Source organism: Phoenix dactylifera, chromosome 2 (genome assembly GCF_051530095.1).
Source record: "Phoenix dactylifera cultivar Ajwa chromosome 2, Ajwa_hap1_PhDact_Kaust_v1.1, whole genome shotgun sequence".
Classification (NCBI taxonomy): domain Eukaryota; kingdom Viridiplantae; phylum Streptophyta; class Magnoliopsida; order Arecales; family Arecaceae; genus Phoenix; species Phoenix dactylifera.
In genome coordinates, this window is record NC_143191.1 from 33,090,671 (window position 1) to 33,106,717 (window position 16,047).

Genomic DNA, 16,047 nt, shown 5'->3' on the forward strand with positions numbered 1-16,047 from the left:
CCCAGCCTCCCGCGCACAATCCAGCCCTTCTGCATTCTTCCGAGTCCGCGATCCAGCCGTCCGCATTCATCATCCACGGATCACCCTCCCACGACCAGCTCCCGTGATCCCAGCATCCCCAGCCTCCTGCGCACGATCCCAGGTGCTCGTTCCCCCTCCTCTCCACGCGCAATCAAGGGATCCATGGCTGGCTTCAAGACTCTGGCGATCTATATGAAGGGAGGCTCTCAAAAGAAAGAGGCGAGGGGGTGGGTTCTCGGCTGGGCCAGAAAAAGAGGGGGGAGGAGCTCACATTCAAAGAAGAACAGAGGATGCTCTGTTCTTGAGAAAAGAAAAAGAAAAAAAAAGAGAGTTCCACCGTGGGAGAGAACGGGAGAGAAACAATGCAATTTTCTTTTTTTTATTATTTTATTTGCAGAAGAGAAGAAGCATTAGGCTTCTAATCTCCATTTTTATTTTTGGAATCAATTTTCTTTTTATGAAATCCATCAATTTTCTTTCATGCAATCCATGTTCTAGGTTCAGTTTAATTTTTGTTTTTTATGCAATCTATTAATTTTTCTTTTATGCAATCTGTGTCTAAGTTTTAATTTAATATTCTACAATTTATTTTATGCATTCTAGAATTCTTATTTTAATCGCAAAAACTCTCTTTTCTTTGTTTATTTTTTAGAAAAATAGCACTGCTTGGTTAGAGATTAATCGAATATCCTCAATGAATAGTTTTTTTAAAAAATAAACCTTAATGGAGTTTCTATTCTCTATTTGTGTACTCCAATCGCCTTCCTGTGGATCGACTTCCTACAACCACTATTCATCGAATAGAGGATGATAAGAGTAAAAAAAAATATTTGTTTTTTGGTTAAGATTTTGACAACGACACCCTTTTTAAGTCATCCTCAGGTCTACCGAAAGAAAGCCGACAACAATATACTCAATATAACTCACATGCAGAGACATACTCAATATAAACCTGTTGCATGAACCATGGAGCCATTGAGCAAAATCTAAGGATAATTTTTTTATTCATAAATTATCACCAAGACCAAATCTTTAACGAAGGGTTAGAATAATCTTTCATGGACTCCCCTTCTCTTACGTTAAGTAGTTGGCATATCAAAAAACTCATCAACAAATCCAGCTTTCAGTATAGAATATGTCAATCATCTAATTCCCTTACAAAAGGAACAGAAAATTTATCAAATCTGAATAAGGACAAAATCGCCACTACATATGATAAATAGATGGGGAAATTGCAATAGCATGAATAGAAAAAGCCCCTTTAGAAAGATGCACCAGGAATAAGGAGGCAGAGAGCTAAACAAAGGACAAAAACAACCGCATTTCTGATATCAGATGTCCCACTGTATCAACAAACTAAATAACTGATAAATACACGCATGAAAGGGAAAAAAGGGACCACTACTTATTTCATTTAATGATCTTTACATTTACTGAAAAAAGCTACATGAAAAAAGAAATTGTGGAACAAATGAGTTAAAAGGTAAAAAAGGGGCATGTTATATCTAAACAAGGAAGTTTAAATCATATATTACCTAGTAACAGCTTAAGTTTTGCACCCATTAGTAACATGTTAAGCTAAAAATAACCAAGAAAAGATCACATTGCTTGCCTTGTCTCTTGAACACCCGAAATTTTGTTAGTTATTAGATCCATATCTAACAGGTTCTGTTGTATCTTTTATAAAATGCTCATGAATGAATAAGCCGTGCAAGTGTTTATGTAATTATTTTATCCTATAGCATGCTTTAGATAAATTTCATTTGAATTACTGAATAAACATAAGCTACTTGACATCAGTTCATACAGAGAAACATACATACATGATAGTTCCAAGTACTGATAGGTTGTGGCTGAGCCCTTCATCTTGTGGAAAGCTAATGGCATAAACTATAAGAAACATTGAACATGCCTGCACAAAGATGGAGAAAGTAATATCACAAACAAGATGGAAAACAGGAGTATTTGCAGTACTTTGGATTATATCCATATTATAGATGTGTAATGTGAAACTATGTGCAACATGCAAACTTTACAAGCAAAAATTTGTCAAGGACATAAATTATATTAATTTGTTTGCCCTCAAGATCCCTGCTTCCACTCCTAAGATAGGATTCATATACTATAAAAAAGCAAAAAAAAAAGAGTGCCTTGGATAAGTTCACATACAACCACCAACAAATATTAACATAGATGAGAGAGAGCAGAACTGATGGGGCCTAAGTGGGCAAGCTTTGTAGAGCCCTTAACAGCCTATTAGTAAAGATTATTGGAATTGAGGTGATGTTCAATACCTTTCTTCAATTCACTGGCTAACAGCCTTGTGTGGGTGGGCACTGTTGGAATTCAAAAAGCTAAAAAAAGAATGTCTTGGATATAACAAAGCGCACATTCATCAATCTCATGTTTTCATCTCATCCCACAAATCTGCATGTATAGGTACCAGGCAATCACTTACAGGCTCATGTTTCAGTTGACAAAAACTTTTGTCCCTAGATACTAGCAAAGGTGGCCACCGGTGATGGTGATTCGAGGGTTCTGATAATAGTATGACACGATTAACAATTAATGCTCAAGAGCATTAACTTTAATTCATTACTAAATATTCTCAGGGTACCATCTGCAGATCAAACAAGTAACTTGTCTCTAACATTCATAATTTCATATAGTACTTTTTACTGGTTTGCAGGGATTGGAAACCATAAAAATCAATAGAACTTCATGCTCTTCAAACAGAAACATTGACAGACTTTAACAATTTCCAACAATTCGAGATAATTATACTAGCTTGCTTCGTACCATTCCCGTGTAACTTCCTATCAAAAGCCTCTGCCTTCCTTGCTTATCCATCAGGTATAAAGCAAATAATGCTCCTACATAATGCCATCAAAGAGTAACTGTGAGCTTCTTTTTATATGCTGAGCTTCTTTTTAAAGCATATAAAAACCCAGAAATAGCATCCCTGTGTTTTCTACCTGCCAGATTGGTAATTCCGACAAATAAGCTAGCAAATGCACCATCAGTAACGCCTACATCTTGAAAGGTTAAGGATGAGAAGTAAAGTACTCCATTTATTCCAGCAAACTGTTGAAGTATGAAAAGGGACCCTCCAATAAAAGCAACTGCATTAATATTAGAACCTCAGTTATGCCTCCTAGAAACAATCAAGAAGAAAGAAACCAGCTGTTGACAGTTAAAAAGTCACATGGTGACTGAGAGCAGCAAGATTTATGAAATTTCTTAACAATGTAGGAATATAATATCAATGGTAAATGGGTCATAGTAGAAAGTGCCTACCAGAAATATTCTTTTTGCATCTCTTGATAGGACATGCATCCACTAAGCTCTCATACTTGGCCAGAAAGTTCATGTTAGCAACCATATTTTTGTTATAGTAAAAGTATATTAACGAGTTCTTTGTTAGCAGCCAGAAAGTTCATGTTATCAACTAAAAGGGTTTCTGACTAGCAATGATAAGCATAGGTGACATTAAATGATGGAACCGCATTGCAAATGCAACTAGGATTAGGAAGAAAGTTGGCTTGCATATTCTCAATATAACTGCTGCAGGATCTCTCCCTGCAAAAGATGGGTCAATTATCTGTAATAGCCTCAGGTATCATGCAATCATGTCATTTCAGATCCTCAATAGTGTAATAAAAATGTCAAATCTTACACCATCATTGTCACCATCACCACCACCATAATCACTGAAAGATCAGTGATAATCAGCTATTGCAGATGACCTCCTCCTACAGAACATCCCTATTCCGATTGATGCCTCCACATGATTAGTACTACCATGTGGCTGACTGTAAATGGCATATGTAGGTCTTGTAGACTTGGAGTCACAGACTCACACAGGTAGATGCTAGAAATGGTTGACTCCACTATTCAGTTATTTCCACTAGATATCAGCATGTGGAATGCATGTGCACGCAGGATGAACACCTGATGCTAATTTTAAAAATATCACATGATAGAATCCATAAGTTATTAAAAAAAGATCCATCAACAGTAGAATTTTAATTAGGGAAGTTGAAAAGTTCTAATTCCAGTAGGATTCAAGAACTTAAGAATAATAGTATACCCAGGTGATGGGGGTGGCACTCTATTTGCATGTAATATGTTTGTTCTCATTGGGACGCAAGTGGTTTTATTTTTCGTAGACAGCAGTTTTGCAGCTTCAAGCTCCAACATGGTGGGCTTCAGAGCCTCTCACACTATATATTAGTAGATACCCTGCTAAAAAAGATAGGCAGATCTCTTCCCTAACAACTCAATGTGTTGTCCATTAACGTAGAACTCCATCATCCTTCTGCCTCTATCATTTCTCACTGATGTTTTATCTTTTCAAATCTTATATTGTGAAGACAGAAAGCATGCTTCTCGATCATTTTCAATACCAAGCTTGTGCATTGTTTTGGCATGGAGGGTGTTCAAATTACATTAACAAACAGTATACTGTATTATATATATAAGGCTCACGGAATAATCAACCAAAGGCCACACCGTGCTGTGCATCGTGCTGAAACAAAAAAAAAAGGAGTTGAAATTTTTTATTAAAAATGTTTTAAAAAGAGTTGAATATGTCTCATGCTGATCGATTCCAGTATTGGCTGGGCAAATTATGTGCAAACTGGCATAGATCAGCACAGCCTGCACTTGAAACCATGTGTTGAAGTATCATGAGAATGCCTATGCTGGTAGTGGTCTTCTATGGCAAGTATTGTTATCTGCTTTGCTGATCACGTTCCCAGTCACATGCTAGGCCCATGGTAATTTAAATGGGCCTGTGCATGAGCCTGACAAAAAGACGTGTGCCAGCACAGACCAATATGTACTCAGCATGGGCAATCATGCCGGTACACGGGTACAAGTAACCTACTGATTTACAAGAACATGTATACTATGATATAGATGCCACATCACGTACTGAGTGTACAGATTTGCACAATATGGCACCTTAATTTATGTAACATACATCTCTACTACCTTATCCTACATAGATCCAAGCCCCTGCATTTCTAGAGTTCTTCTCTGGTATTTATTTTACATCTCCACTACCTTCACCACAATCTAATTTCATTGGAAATGTTCTCATTAGCTCATAATATATACTAATCGTTCTACTTAATCTATCGGCAAAATGAAATGAGCACTTTATTGTAACTGAAATCACTAAAGCATAATGTTTGAGTGAACTAAAACTTCCAAATGACTATATAAACTTACTTGTTGTCCAAGCTTGCATCTGAACTACCAACCAGCCCTGGTTCAGTAGGTTGGTATCCCTCTCTGCTTCGCAGAGATTTAGGGTTCAAACCTTGGCGGTGGCATCCCCACCTTAAAAGGATTGAATCCAACCTAAATAAAGTTGGAAAATTTGGTACCAAACCTAATAGCATGTTAAGCAACGAGACTATAATACCTGAAAGACGTTAATAGAAGAAAAATGGTATCAAGGCAAAAATTTGAATGCATCAGAGTAAAATATTGACATGGAATCAGCTGTATCTACATATGGTAACATACCAAATATGAAAACCAAAGAAAGGACATAAAATGAGACCTCTGCTGTGGGGCTCCACAAAGAGTTCCAACGACCTAGTCTCCAGATTGTTGTCGTCATTTTTAATGACCGACTGAATTTTTTTCATAGACTCCTCAACTTCTGATTCACCCCAAAGTTTTTCTACAGTTCTTTGTGCATCACCAAATCTTCCTACCTATGCAAGTTAAATTCTTTATATACATACTTGTAGAAAAGTTTGACCAAAGAACCATATTTGAATCAAAAACTAAGCTACCTTACAGAGCCATCGTGGACTCTCAACAGCAAACTGCATACCAACTATAAGAATAAAACCAGGGGCAGATGCAATATATAGAATTGTCCTCCACCTGCACCAAGAAATTCTTAATGAATATTTTATGAAATTCACATATCAAACCAGATAGGTGTAAGCACTAGAATACATAATAAGTACAACTTAGAATAAGTTGACATGCTTGAGGATTTATTATACTTCTATAAAGGCATCAGCACTATATAAACATATAGCAATATGGAAGCAAGAGAATTACTGAAAACATCAGCACATCTAATTGGTTATAAACATTTGTGACAATTTACCAGACTTAAGATCTAAATTAATTAGTGAAACTACCACATCAAAAAAATATAAAAGATAAAGGATGAGGAATTCTTTGTTTCAAGTGATAAAAATGCATCAAGTTTGAGAGTAGGGCAAACATGTGCAAAAAATATTTTAAATTTGTTACAACTATTAAAATCAGCACTTTTAGCACAATAAAAACCAAGGATCACTATGCCGGTACCAGGGCCCGTACAGGTTGACTGGCGGCACGGTTCAGTACGCCCCCATGTTGTTCCATGTCGGGCCCATACCGACATAGCAAAGAGGATGGGGAAGAGGGAGAATGGAAGGAAAAGATAGAGAGGGAGAGGGAGAGGGAGAGGGAAGAAGGGAGGAACAGAGATGATGAAGGCCAATGGAACGCAGCCGAACACGACAGAGAAGGTAGGGGAGACGAAGGACGTGAGAGGAAAAGAGCGAGGGAGAGGGAGAGGGAGAGGGAAGAAGAGAGATGGACGCCATTGGAGGCCCGCAGAGTGCCAGGGAGTGGTGTGGAGAGGCGGAGCAGGGGCTCCGCCCTTCGGACCTCTATTTCATTCGAAACAGGGGTCCATCAGAGCCCTTTTTTATTTTAAAATTTTAAGTGAAGTCTTTTATTTTGTAAATTTTAAGTGAAGTCGGTCGATTTTAATTAATATTTTCAAAATAAAAACGAGCCTCGACGAACCTCTATTTCGAACAAAACAGGGGTTCGAAGGTTGGAGCCCCTTCTCCGCCCCTCTGCTCCACTTTCTCGCCTTGTGTGGCCCTCCAACGGCCTCCATCTCTCCCCCTCCTTCTCCCTCCCTCCCTCTCCTTTGTTAGTTTCTCGTTTTGAATGTTGAAACCATCCCGGTCTGCCGGTAGCATGGCTCTATACACCATAAACCAGGTGGTTTAGGACAATTCCGCATTCCTTGATAAAAACTAGTTTGTACTATATGGTACTAGTACATAAGAAACCATCCAAAAGTGTGCACAATACAGTAGTGTGACCATTATACTGTGTGCGCTAATTTAGACAGATTCTACTAGTCTAGTACATCTGGTCAAAGGAATTTAGACAACTTTAAGCCTATAGAACGCAATATGTCTAGATTTGTTAAATTTTTCATGAACCTCGACAAAATCAACATGTTCAAAGCAAGAATTGATTTTTATGCAAAACTCTCCCCTAAGAAAGCTAAATCCAAAAAAATTTGACATAAGCTCGTCTGTTATGATGGATCTATATAATGGATTACAATTACTAGATAATCAAAAAACAATTTTCCAATATATCTAGGCGATGATTACAATTTATGTAAAATTATTAGCATGTTTTAGATGAGAAATGGGTATTATCCAAACACCAAAACTTCATTGCTCTGGTTTATTCAACCATGTCATTCACTAGGGAGGACCCTGCCCCTAAATTTTTCAATTAAACATGAAAAACAATAGCTGACAATCACTTTAGGTGCCATCAGTATTCTAGTTCTTCTTTAGAGCAGCTTGCTGACTTCTCCTTAAAACCAAAGACCACTTTATGGTTATTGTTCCTTCTTGGCTAATTCTCTATGTAGGATATATTGTAGCTTTACTAGGGGAGTGTTAGAGCATATATAGAACTAAGCTACGTGTAAACCATGTGTGCATGCATTCTTTTTTATATTTTTATTACCTAGATGAGTGCATCAAATGTGTGCATATATGTATTTAGGGTAACTTCCCTGAGTGAACAATAAAATAGGCATCATTCTTCAGACTTTGCTTCTCCAAGCTCTTTTTTTCATGTATTGGCATGTTCATGTAGACTAAAGATTTGTGATAGTTGTCAATGTAAGGTTTCAATGTTATCTTTCAATCTTCTAGTGTTTTAACAGAATTTATGATCCATATACAATGAAGAATAGAATCATATTGCATATATACATACAGAAAGAGATGGACTAGACACTAAACATAAAATCTTCAGTAACAGATTTTAACAACTCAAATAAATGAAGAACTATGCAAATTTAAGAACCAAACCATTAAACATGATCTACATCAAAAAAAAAGCCCAAAAACCAATAAATGTGTTGTGATGATCTTTAACCCAAAGTCCTCCGAACCAGTGCCAGGACCGTACCAATCGGCGAACGGATCGGTACGGTACCAGTTCGATACTGTACCGACATATGGTACGCTTGGGCGTGACGGTACGATACCCGCATGTCCATTCTTTTGAGCTTTTCAAGTTCAATTAATTGGTAATCAATCTTTTTCAACTTTTTCAAAGGTTTTAAATCTAATTTGATGTTTTTTTGATTTTTTTTGAGGTTTCTACAATCCCAGTTTAACCTAAATGATGCATCTTGTTGTTTTAAAATGATACAAAACATAAAATAATTAGTAAAATGTTGCATACTACAAGAAGCAATATGAAATATTCCCAAATCAAGTAGTGAGGTCAAAAATATAAAATAATACAATCAATTACATATACTTAAAGTACAACATATAAATCGATATCTAAAATCTCGTCGAGTGGCAATGCCTCTCGTAGATATCCAAATCATTAGCATAGTTAGAAGGCACATCAGCCTACCCCTCTAACCAAGCATCATTGTAGTCTTGTATGTTCATCTCATAAGGAACACGCTCTGGGTTATAAGAATTCTCGGATCTCTCACTAAAGCTCTAGCTCTGAAAGATGTCGTCTAGCTGATAAACTGACTGATAAAATGGCTGTGAAGAAGCTCATCCAAATAAGCCGACAGCAAAATCCGACCTGTAAGATGCTCTAGGTGCATAGGGTAATAGCCATCGGAAGATGCCTCGAACACACCATATCCATATCCGTATCCGTATGTGTTATAGGCTTTTGTGGTTGCGGGTAATAAGATCTAGTATATAACTCAGAACATGATACATCTATGAATTATACTCCATGGGCGAGGTCATCTGCAGTTGCATCGTATCCTCTTGAATGGCCTCAAGAAGCCCATCTTCTATATGCAATCGAATTCTCGCGGGCTTCACTAGATTGTGCATCGTGATCCCTATCTTATATAGCATGCATAAACTATATATTATTTTTAAGTATCATAAACTCAGAAAAAAAATATTTTCTATTTTAAAAAAATAGTTTTGAATTATGTAATATCTACTACTAATTTTTCATAATTTTTGATATTAATAACATATTTTTAATTTTTAAAAAATTTAAAAATAAGTTTTAACTATAAATATTTTAAAAAATTAATGGGTTTTTTTGCATGGATACCCTTCTAAATATCGAAGTTTGCATGAATACCCTTCCAAAATTCATATTTGCATATATACCCTCATAAACTCTGTTATTGTACAAATGCTCGTAATATAATAGTTGTTCTAACGGTGTTAAACGAAATCATATTTATATTAATTAAAAATAAAAATTACGCAATTGTCCCTGTTTTCTTTCTCTACTGTCGGGATCGCGATCTATTTGCATGTCTACCCATTAAGGATATTTTAGTCATTTTAATTTGAAACCGTTAATTTTTTAACGCCATTAGATAGCATGGGTACTTATGCAAAAACAAAAATAAAAAAAGGGTAGAATGGAAAAACAAGTGTTTTACGAGGGTATACATGCAAATATTAATTTTGGAAGGGCATTCATGCAAAATCCGATATTTAGGAGGGTATTCATACAAAAAACCCAAAATTAATTTCAACTCAAATCCATGTAGAACCCAATAATGGATGCTACATATATTTTTCTAGGCTCGTGGACATGCATCAAAGTCTAGTTATTTCTCAATTTTTTTCAAATTTATGCCTAGGCTACTGTGCGCATGATCACATCAAAACTTGAATAAATAGATACTAAATTTTATTGAAAAGTAGCTTGCAAGCCCCTAAAAAAAGGCTTTTTTTTAATTTATTTATATATATTCATTTTTAATCCAAAAATATATTTTTAATTTTTAAAAATTATATATAATCCAAAAATTAAAAAATTTTATGTCATGTAAATCATCTATAGATCTACAACATATAATAAAATCAAGCCAAAATCAAAAATTTTGGCATGATCTTTCCTTATTTTTCAAATTTTAAGCAATTTTTTCAAGCCAAAAAATAGAAGGAATGAGATAGAAAAGAGAGAGCACAACCTTATTTAAGCTTGAATCTTCCTTCAATTGCGCTAAATCGGTGTGATTTTGCAAATTGGGAGAATGGAAAAGCCGTTTAGGCGTCTTAAGACTAAACGAAACAGAGAAGGTGTTGGGAAGGTCTCCGCAACACCTCCTTTTAAATAAAGAAGCAAAGGGGTAGGGGGCCTAGTTCCGAACCGAGTCGACTCGGTGCGAACCGAACAGTTCACACCGAGTTCGAACGGAGCCAGCCGGTTCGAGCCTTTTTCGGCCAGTTCCAATTGGTTTGAAATCCGTTCCGGCCGGTACAGAGCCAGAACAAATTTTAATGGGCTAGAATCGGGCGGTTCAGTCCGGTTCGTCATACTTTGCTTTAACCTAAGCATCAAATGGGTAAAAAAAAATGAATGGTTTTAAGAGCATGATGTTGTGTTTTGCTATGATCTAATCATGAAGAACCATTTAATTCAAATATATCCATATTTTAAGATATGTAGATTATGATAAACGAAGTGGACCTTCAATTTATGTACCCATCATAATGGCATAGTATAGCAATAGATATTGTTAATTTTTGTACTTGCTATATAGGTTAAAGATCTCAAAAAGAATAGCATTTTTAATTTCCACCCAGTTTTTTAAGGTCTAGATCAAAACTCAATTGTGTGGATCTTCAATCCGAATAGCTCATTATTATTTTTGGAATATATGAACTCTAACTCGTTTACTTATGTGTGTGTGTGTATGTGTGTGTACAAATGTATCATACACATACATATTTTAAGATATGTAGATTATGATCCACGAAGTGGACCTTCAATTTATGTACCCATCATAATGGCATAGTATAGCAATAGATACTGTTCATTTTTGTACTTGCTATGTAGGTTAAAGATCTCAAAAGAATAGCATTTTTAATTTCCACCCAGTTTTTAAGGTCTAGATCAAAACTCAATTGTGTGGATCTTCAATCCGAATAGCTCATTATTATTTTTAAAATATATGAACTCTAACTCATATATTTGTGTGTGTGCGTGTATACAGATGCATCATACACACACACACACATATATATATACATGTATATGCACATATACATACATGAATACATACATATATAGATATTATGTTTCCAACGGGGCTGTTAACAACGGAGCTATTATGTTTCCAACGGGGCTGTTAACAATCAAGGGCTTTTTCATAGAATAAATAGAAGGTGAAAACATTGTTTGAGCTTCTTCATTATTCTTTCTGCTCTTACAGCATGCAAACTCAATGAGCATTAAAGACAAGTTATTGAAAGGTGAGAAATTTAATAAAAGAAAGGCAGATGATTTTGTTACAAATAATAGAGTTGCAGATTGATACTTGGATTGGGAAGAAACAGGTGAATTTCTAGATGTAACCAAATCTTGATAACCTGCAAGATCCAAATCCAGACATAGATAGAAATCAAAATCCGGATACAGAATCCATAAGAGGCTGAGATCAAAATATGGACTTGATTTATCCTCAGATTTGTGATCTATGTGAATGTCAATCCATTTCAAGTTCTTAGAAACATGGTACATTGTTCAACAGACTATTTTGGAGTCAGGTGGATTGGGATTCAAAAGGATCCAGATGCCAACTAATCTTTGATCTAGGTATGGAAATCTGTCAAAATATTATCGAATCTGATTTATGGTTCAGAAAATAAATCTAGAGCTGTTGGCCTGCCTTGCCACCTTTCATCTTCAGAGTGTACAAAACCAAATACATCAAATTTACAAAAGGAGAAAAAAAGATTAACCATAATGGTGCTAAGTAGAAAGATATTATTATCTTGAAGCTAGAGTGTTATGCAACATATGATCAAATGGTCTGACATGAGATAATGGAGAAAGCTCCCTTAAATTGCAAAACATGGATCCCTTTTGTATCGATGATAATAACTAGAAAAATAATCAAAATATTGATACCAGAAGGATTCCTCACCAATGAGGATCACTTTCAGAAGGAATTCCTATAGAAAGTGATGCAATAATCCCTAAGCAAGTTCCAATTTGACAGAGAGTTCCCAAAGAACCTCTATGTTTTGTTGGAGATACCTACAACATCATATCTTTAGATTAAATATATGTATCATTTTATCTAACAAATGGAAGTCAAAACTTGAAGCAGTTGCATGGGAAATTGTAGAAACTGAAAGGGAAAAAAAAAATCATATAGCATGTTGGTGCACATAAAGCAATACCAGATGTACAACTGTTCCCATAATGAAAAACTATCTAAAGAGACAGACTTTGCAATGCAACATTAGAAACGAAAATTTCATGAATATATATAAAAATCAAAGATTTATTTCTAAGGTAACACTACAATCAAAACTTAAGAGAAAATATGCAACCTGTATATGCATGCTAGAGAAAGAAAGAATCATATGTCACTATTTGCTACTTGAGGTAACTGCTGCAACTGAAGTTAGAAGGTGTTAAATTTGACTAGTTAAACAATGCAGATAAAATACCCTGTTTAGGAAGACCAAGCTGCTAAAGTAAGACGTGACACTGGCAAGGACAAGGTGATCATAGTTTATACTTCCAGGATTTTGATAATAGCATAAGAAAATGCTGTCAGCAAATGCAGCCTAATCTAGATTATGATCCAATGGTTAAACGGAAGGACTAAAAAAATGGTACAGTATATGACGTCTTCCAAATTCAATGCTGCTAGAGAAAGAAAGAATCATATGTCACTATTTGCTACTTGAGGTAACTGCTGCAACTGAAGTTAGAAGGTGTTAAATTTGACTAGTTAAACAATGCAGATAAAATACCCTGTTTAGGAAGACCAAGCTGCTAAAGTAAGACGTGACACTGGCAAGGACAAGGTGATCATATAATAGCATAACAAATGCTGTCAGCAAATGCAGCCTAATCTAGATTATGATCCAATGGTTAAACGGAAGGACTAAAAAAATGATGCAGTATATGACGTCTTCCAAATTCAATGCTGCTGCTAGCATGAAAAAATTGACTGATTGCTCAGGCAAAATGGAACTTGAAATCAAGTTCTAGATGGTTAAAACTAAAAATGGTGCGGTAATCCACTATCAGACAAAATGACACAATATATATAGCAATTAAAATAAATTCTTAGGAAGAAGATTGATATGATATTTCTAGCACTATTAGCAAAAGAAATTTTGATTTCACTTGATAGGTATTCATGATGTCAAAAACTCCAATGCATTACTACCAACTTAGTTTCATCTTCGTGATGCAATATATTACCTCAGAAATATAAAGCGGAACAAGTACAGTATTTAAACCAATGCCAAGACCAACAAGAAATCTCCCCCAGAGCATCTCATCCAAGGAATGGGCTTGTGCACTACAATGATGGAAATCAGAAGTTAGCAACCCCACATTAAATTTAAAAAGGTATTGATGCAGAATATAATATCAACAGATGCATTCAAATGGTGAATGGCATTCACCATTTGAATGCATCTGTTGATATTATATTCTGCAAACTTATAAGTAATGATCAAAACAGAACTACAATATCAATAATATGACAAATAATGGATATCCTTCAAGATGCATAAAGAAATTAAACATGTAAATCATGATAATGCCAATAAAATACAGATAGTATGAACCTCAAAAGTGCCCCAAGAATCAATGGTATTGTATCAATCTGAAGTGCGCGTCGGCAACCAAATTTATCAACGAATGATGCAGAGCAAATGCTTCCAATAAATGCACCAGCTATAAATATGCTCACCACAAGACCTTCCAGAAAGGAATTTCCTTCAAAGCCAAGCTCTCGTGCAATAGCTACTATTGGACCATTCATCACCCTGTAAGCATATCAACCCTTCATCATTCCTCTAAAGGTTTACAATTGGAGAATAAAACAAGAGATGTGATGACGATAAATCAGTTCTGAAAAAATAATCTACGAGGTGTCACACATCTGGATAGATAACTATTATGGCTAGTAAACAGAATTTAGTCATGATCAAGGATTGGAGTCTTATGCATACTGGCTACATACCAGTTATTATGTACTATACTGACCATAAGCTGATTTGGTATTGCACAATATTGGGGTTTATCAACCCATATCAACCTTGTATTTCTTGGGGGTTTTTTTTTTACTTTTCTTTTACTTGTAATTACTGAGGCATACCCCCTCCATATTGAGGATCATACCATACTGACCAGCCACAAATGAATGCAATACCAAATCTTCGTGATTTAAAGGAGCAAATTTACACAGATTTGTCATGGAAACAAAAGTACCCATGTCGTTTATGAGTTCCCCACATTACATTCCCTAGTTAGGAGCTACATAAAGCAATTTAAGAAATGAATTCTAAAGCATTTTCAGCAGTCCATCGTAAGTGAAAGCCTAACAGATTATAGTCCCTATTAAGTGAAATTTGGGGTCAATATGCATGAGAATTGAAGATAGACCTTAATCACAATATTATGGATAAACAAATTGGCAAACACAAAGGTTTCATCTCAAATGGGTCACTCCCAAGTCCTGACAATATGCAAAAATAAAAAAATGACACCATTAATTTCTATTTGACCAAATCAACGAACCTAACCCATCTTTTGATTTTCCTCTTTCACCTCGTCTGTTTCAATGGGTATATCATCGGTTAATGCAAACGTACAAGAACTAAAAAAAGAAGAGGGTGGAAGAGCAAAAGCTGATGATACCAGTTGGCTTCTTGTATAAGACCATAATCGACGAACCTAAAACAACACATCTTTCAGATCCGGATTTATGAGTATTTGGTCACCCATTCGTCTCGATGACCACATCTTCGACGCTTTCCAAACGAGTCATCAATCTAGGTTTCCTGGGTCCTTAAGTTTTCAAGAAACCGGTTCTTGGTAGGTAGAAAGACAAATGAAGATAAATAAAAAATAAAAAAAAATAGTAGCCAAGGGAAAAACTCACCCGATATGATACCCGAAGAGGAAATTAGACATGGAGGCCGTGAGAACATGAGGGAAAGCCGGCAACCAACTCAGGTCGATACCTCCCGCTTCTTCTTCTTGTGAAGGACTCGGCTTCTCCCCATCCGTGCCTTCAAAAGGGCCGAAAGGAGTCACAGAAATCGTCAAGAAGGGCGCCGGTTTTATAAGCCTGGGAAAGAAAAGAAAAATAGGGCAGGAGCGAACCTGAGTCGGAGGTGAGAGGGGAAGGAGGAGGCTCGTTTACGGCGGAGAGTTGGAATACTTCTTTGGGTTGGGGAGGGAACTTGAAACAAAGAAAGCATTTGCGTCTTCTTTGAAGGAAGGGATAGAGAGAGAGGCCTTTGGGTTTAAGCGAGGCGGTGATGCTCTTGGCGCGTGGGGGGTAAAGTATAGCTGATGACTGCATTAGAGTGGTGGAGAGGGAGAGGAGACGGGAAGGAGGAGAGGAGGACGAAGACGAAGGACGGAGTGACGAGAGAGGAGGAGAGGGAGAAGGGAAGGAGGAGAGGAGGGCGAAGAGGAAGGACGGAGCGACGAGAGAGGAGTCCGTGCAATTTACGCCATGATGCGTGGATAAGGGGTGGGCCACAAGTATAATGTAAGAACAAAGACCGGGTTTTAGCGTAAACGCCAAGCTACATTTCAAATTCAAGAACGCCGATATGCCACGCAACGGATCTCTTCCAAAGTACCAAAAAAAAAAGCCGTTATTTTATAGCCGTTTTTAAATGATGCAGCGTAGATGGCTGGGATATCTGTATTAGTTGATATCCTTTTTCTATTTCTTTTTTA

The 16,047-nt window shown here is 36.3% G+C and overlaps 1 protein-coding gene across 11 annotated transcripts in view; it reads right to left on the minus strand.

The window, feature by feature from the left end:
• The window catches only part of LOC148714690 (Major facilitator superfamily protein), a 44,002-nt gene extending 28,157 nt beyond the window's left edge, over positions 1-15,845 (minus strand). The window contains exons 1-11 of one of the 11 annotated variants that reach the window (XM_088715966.2): positions 15,460-15,822; positions 15,236-15,365; positions 14,042-14,117; positions 13,546-13,645; positions 12,248-12,360; positions 5,832-5,925; positions 5,557-5,750; positions 5,257-5,452; positions 2,997-3,143; positions 2,821-2,894; positions 1,845-1,933 (exon numbers count right to left, since the gene is read on the minus strand). In XM_088715966.2, coding sequence (XP_088572092.1) covers positions 1,845-1,933; positions 2,821-2,894; positions 2,997-3,143; positions 5,257-5,275 — 329 coding nt within the window. In that variant the 5' untranslated portion in view covers positions 5,276-5,452; positions 5,557-5,750; positions 5,832-5,925; ... (3 more) ...; positions 15,236-15,365; positions 15,460-15,822. Of the gene's footprint in view, positions 1-1,844; positions 1,934-2,820; positions 2,895-2,996; positions 3,144-3,318; positions 3,543-5,256; positions 5,453-5,556; positions 5,751-5,831; positions 5,926-12,247; positions 12,361-13,545; positions 13,646-13,916; positions 14,118-15,235; positions 15,366-15,459 lie in introns of those variants that run through there. The other 10 variants (XM_088715964.2, XM_088715956.2, XM_088715958.2 and 7 more) reach the window with 10 other exon arrangements.
• Positions 15,846-16,047: the final 202 nt, after the last annotated feature.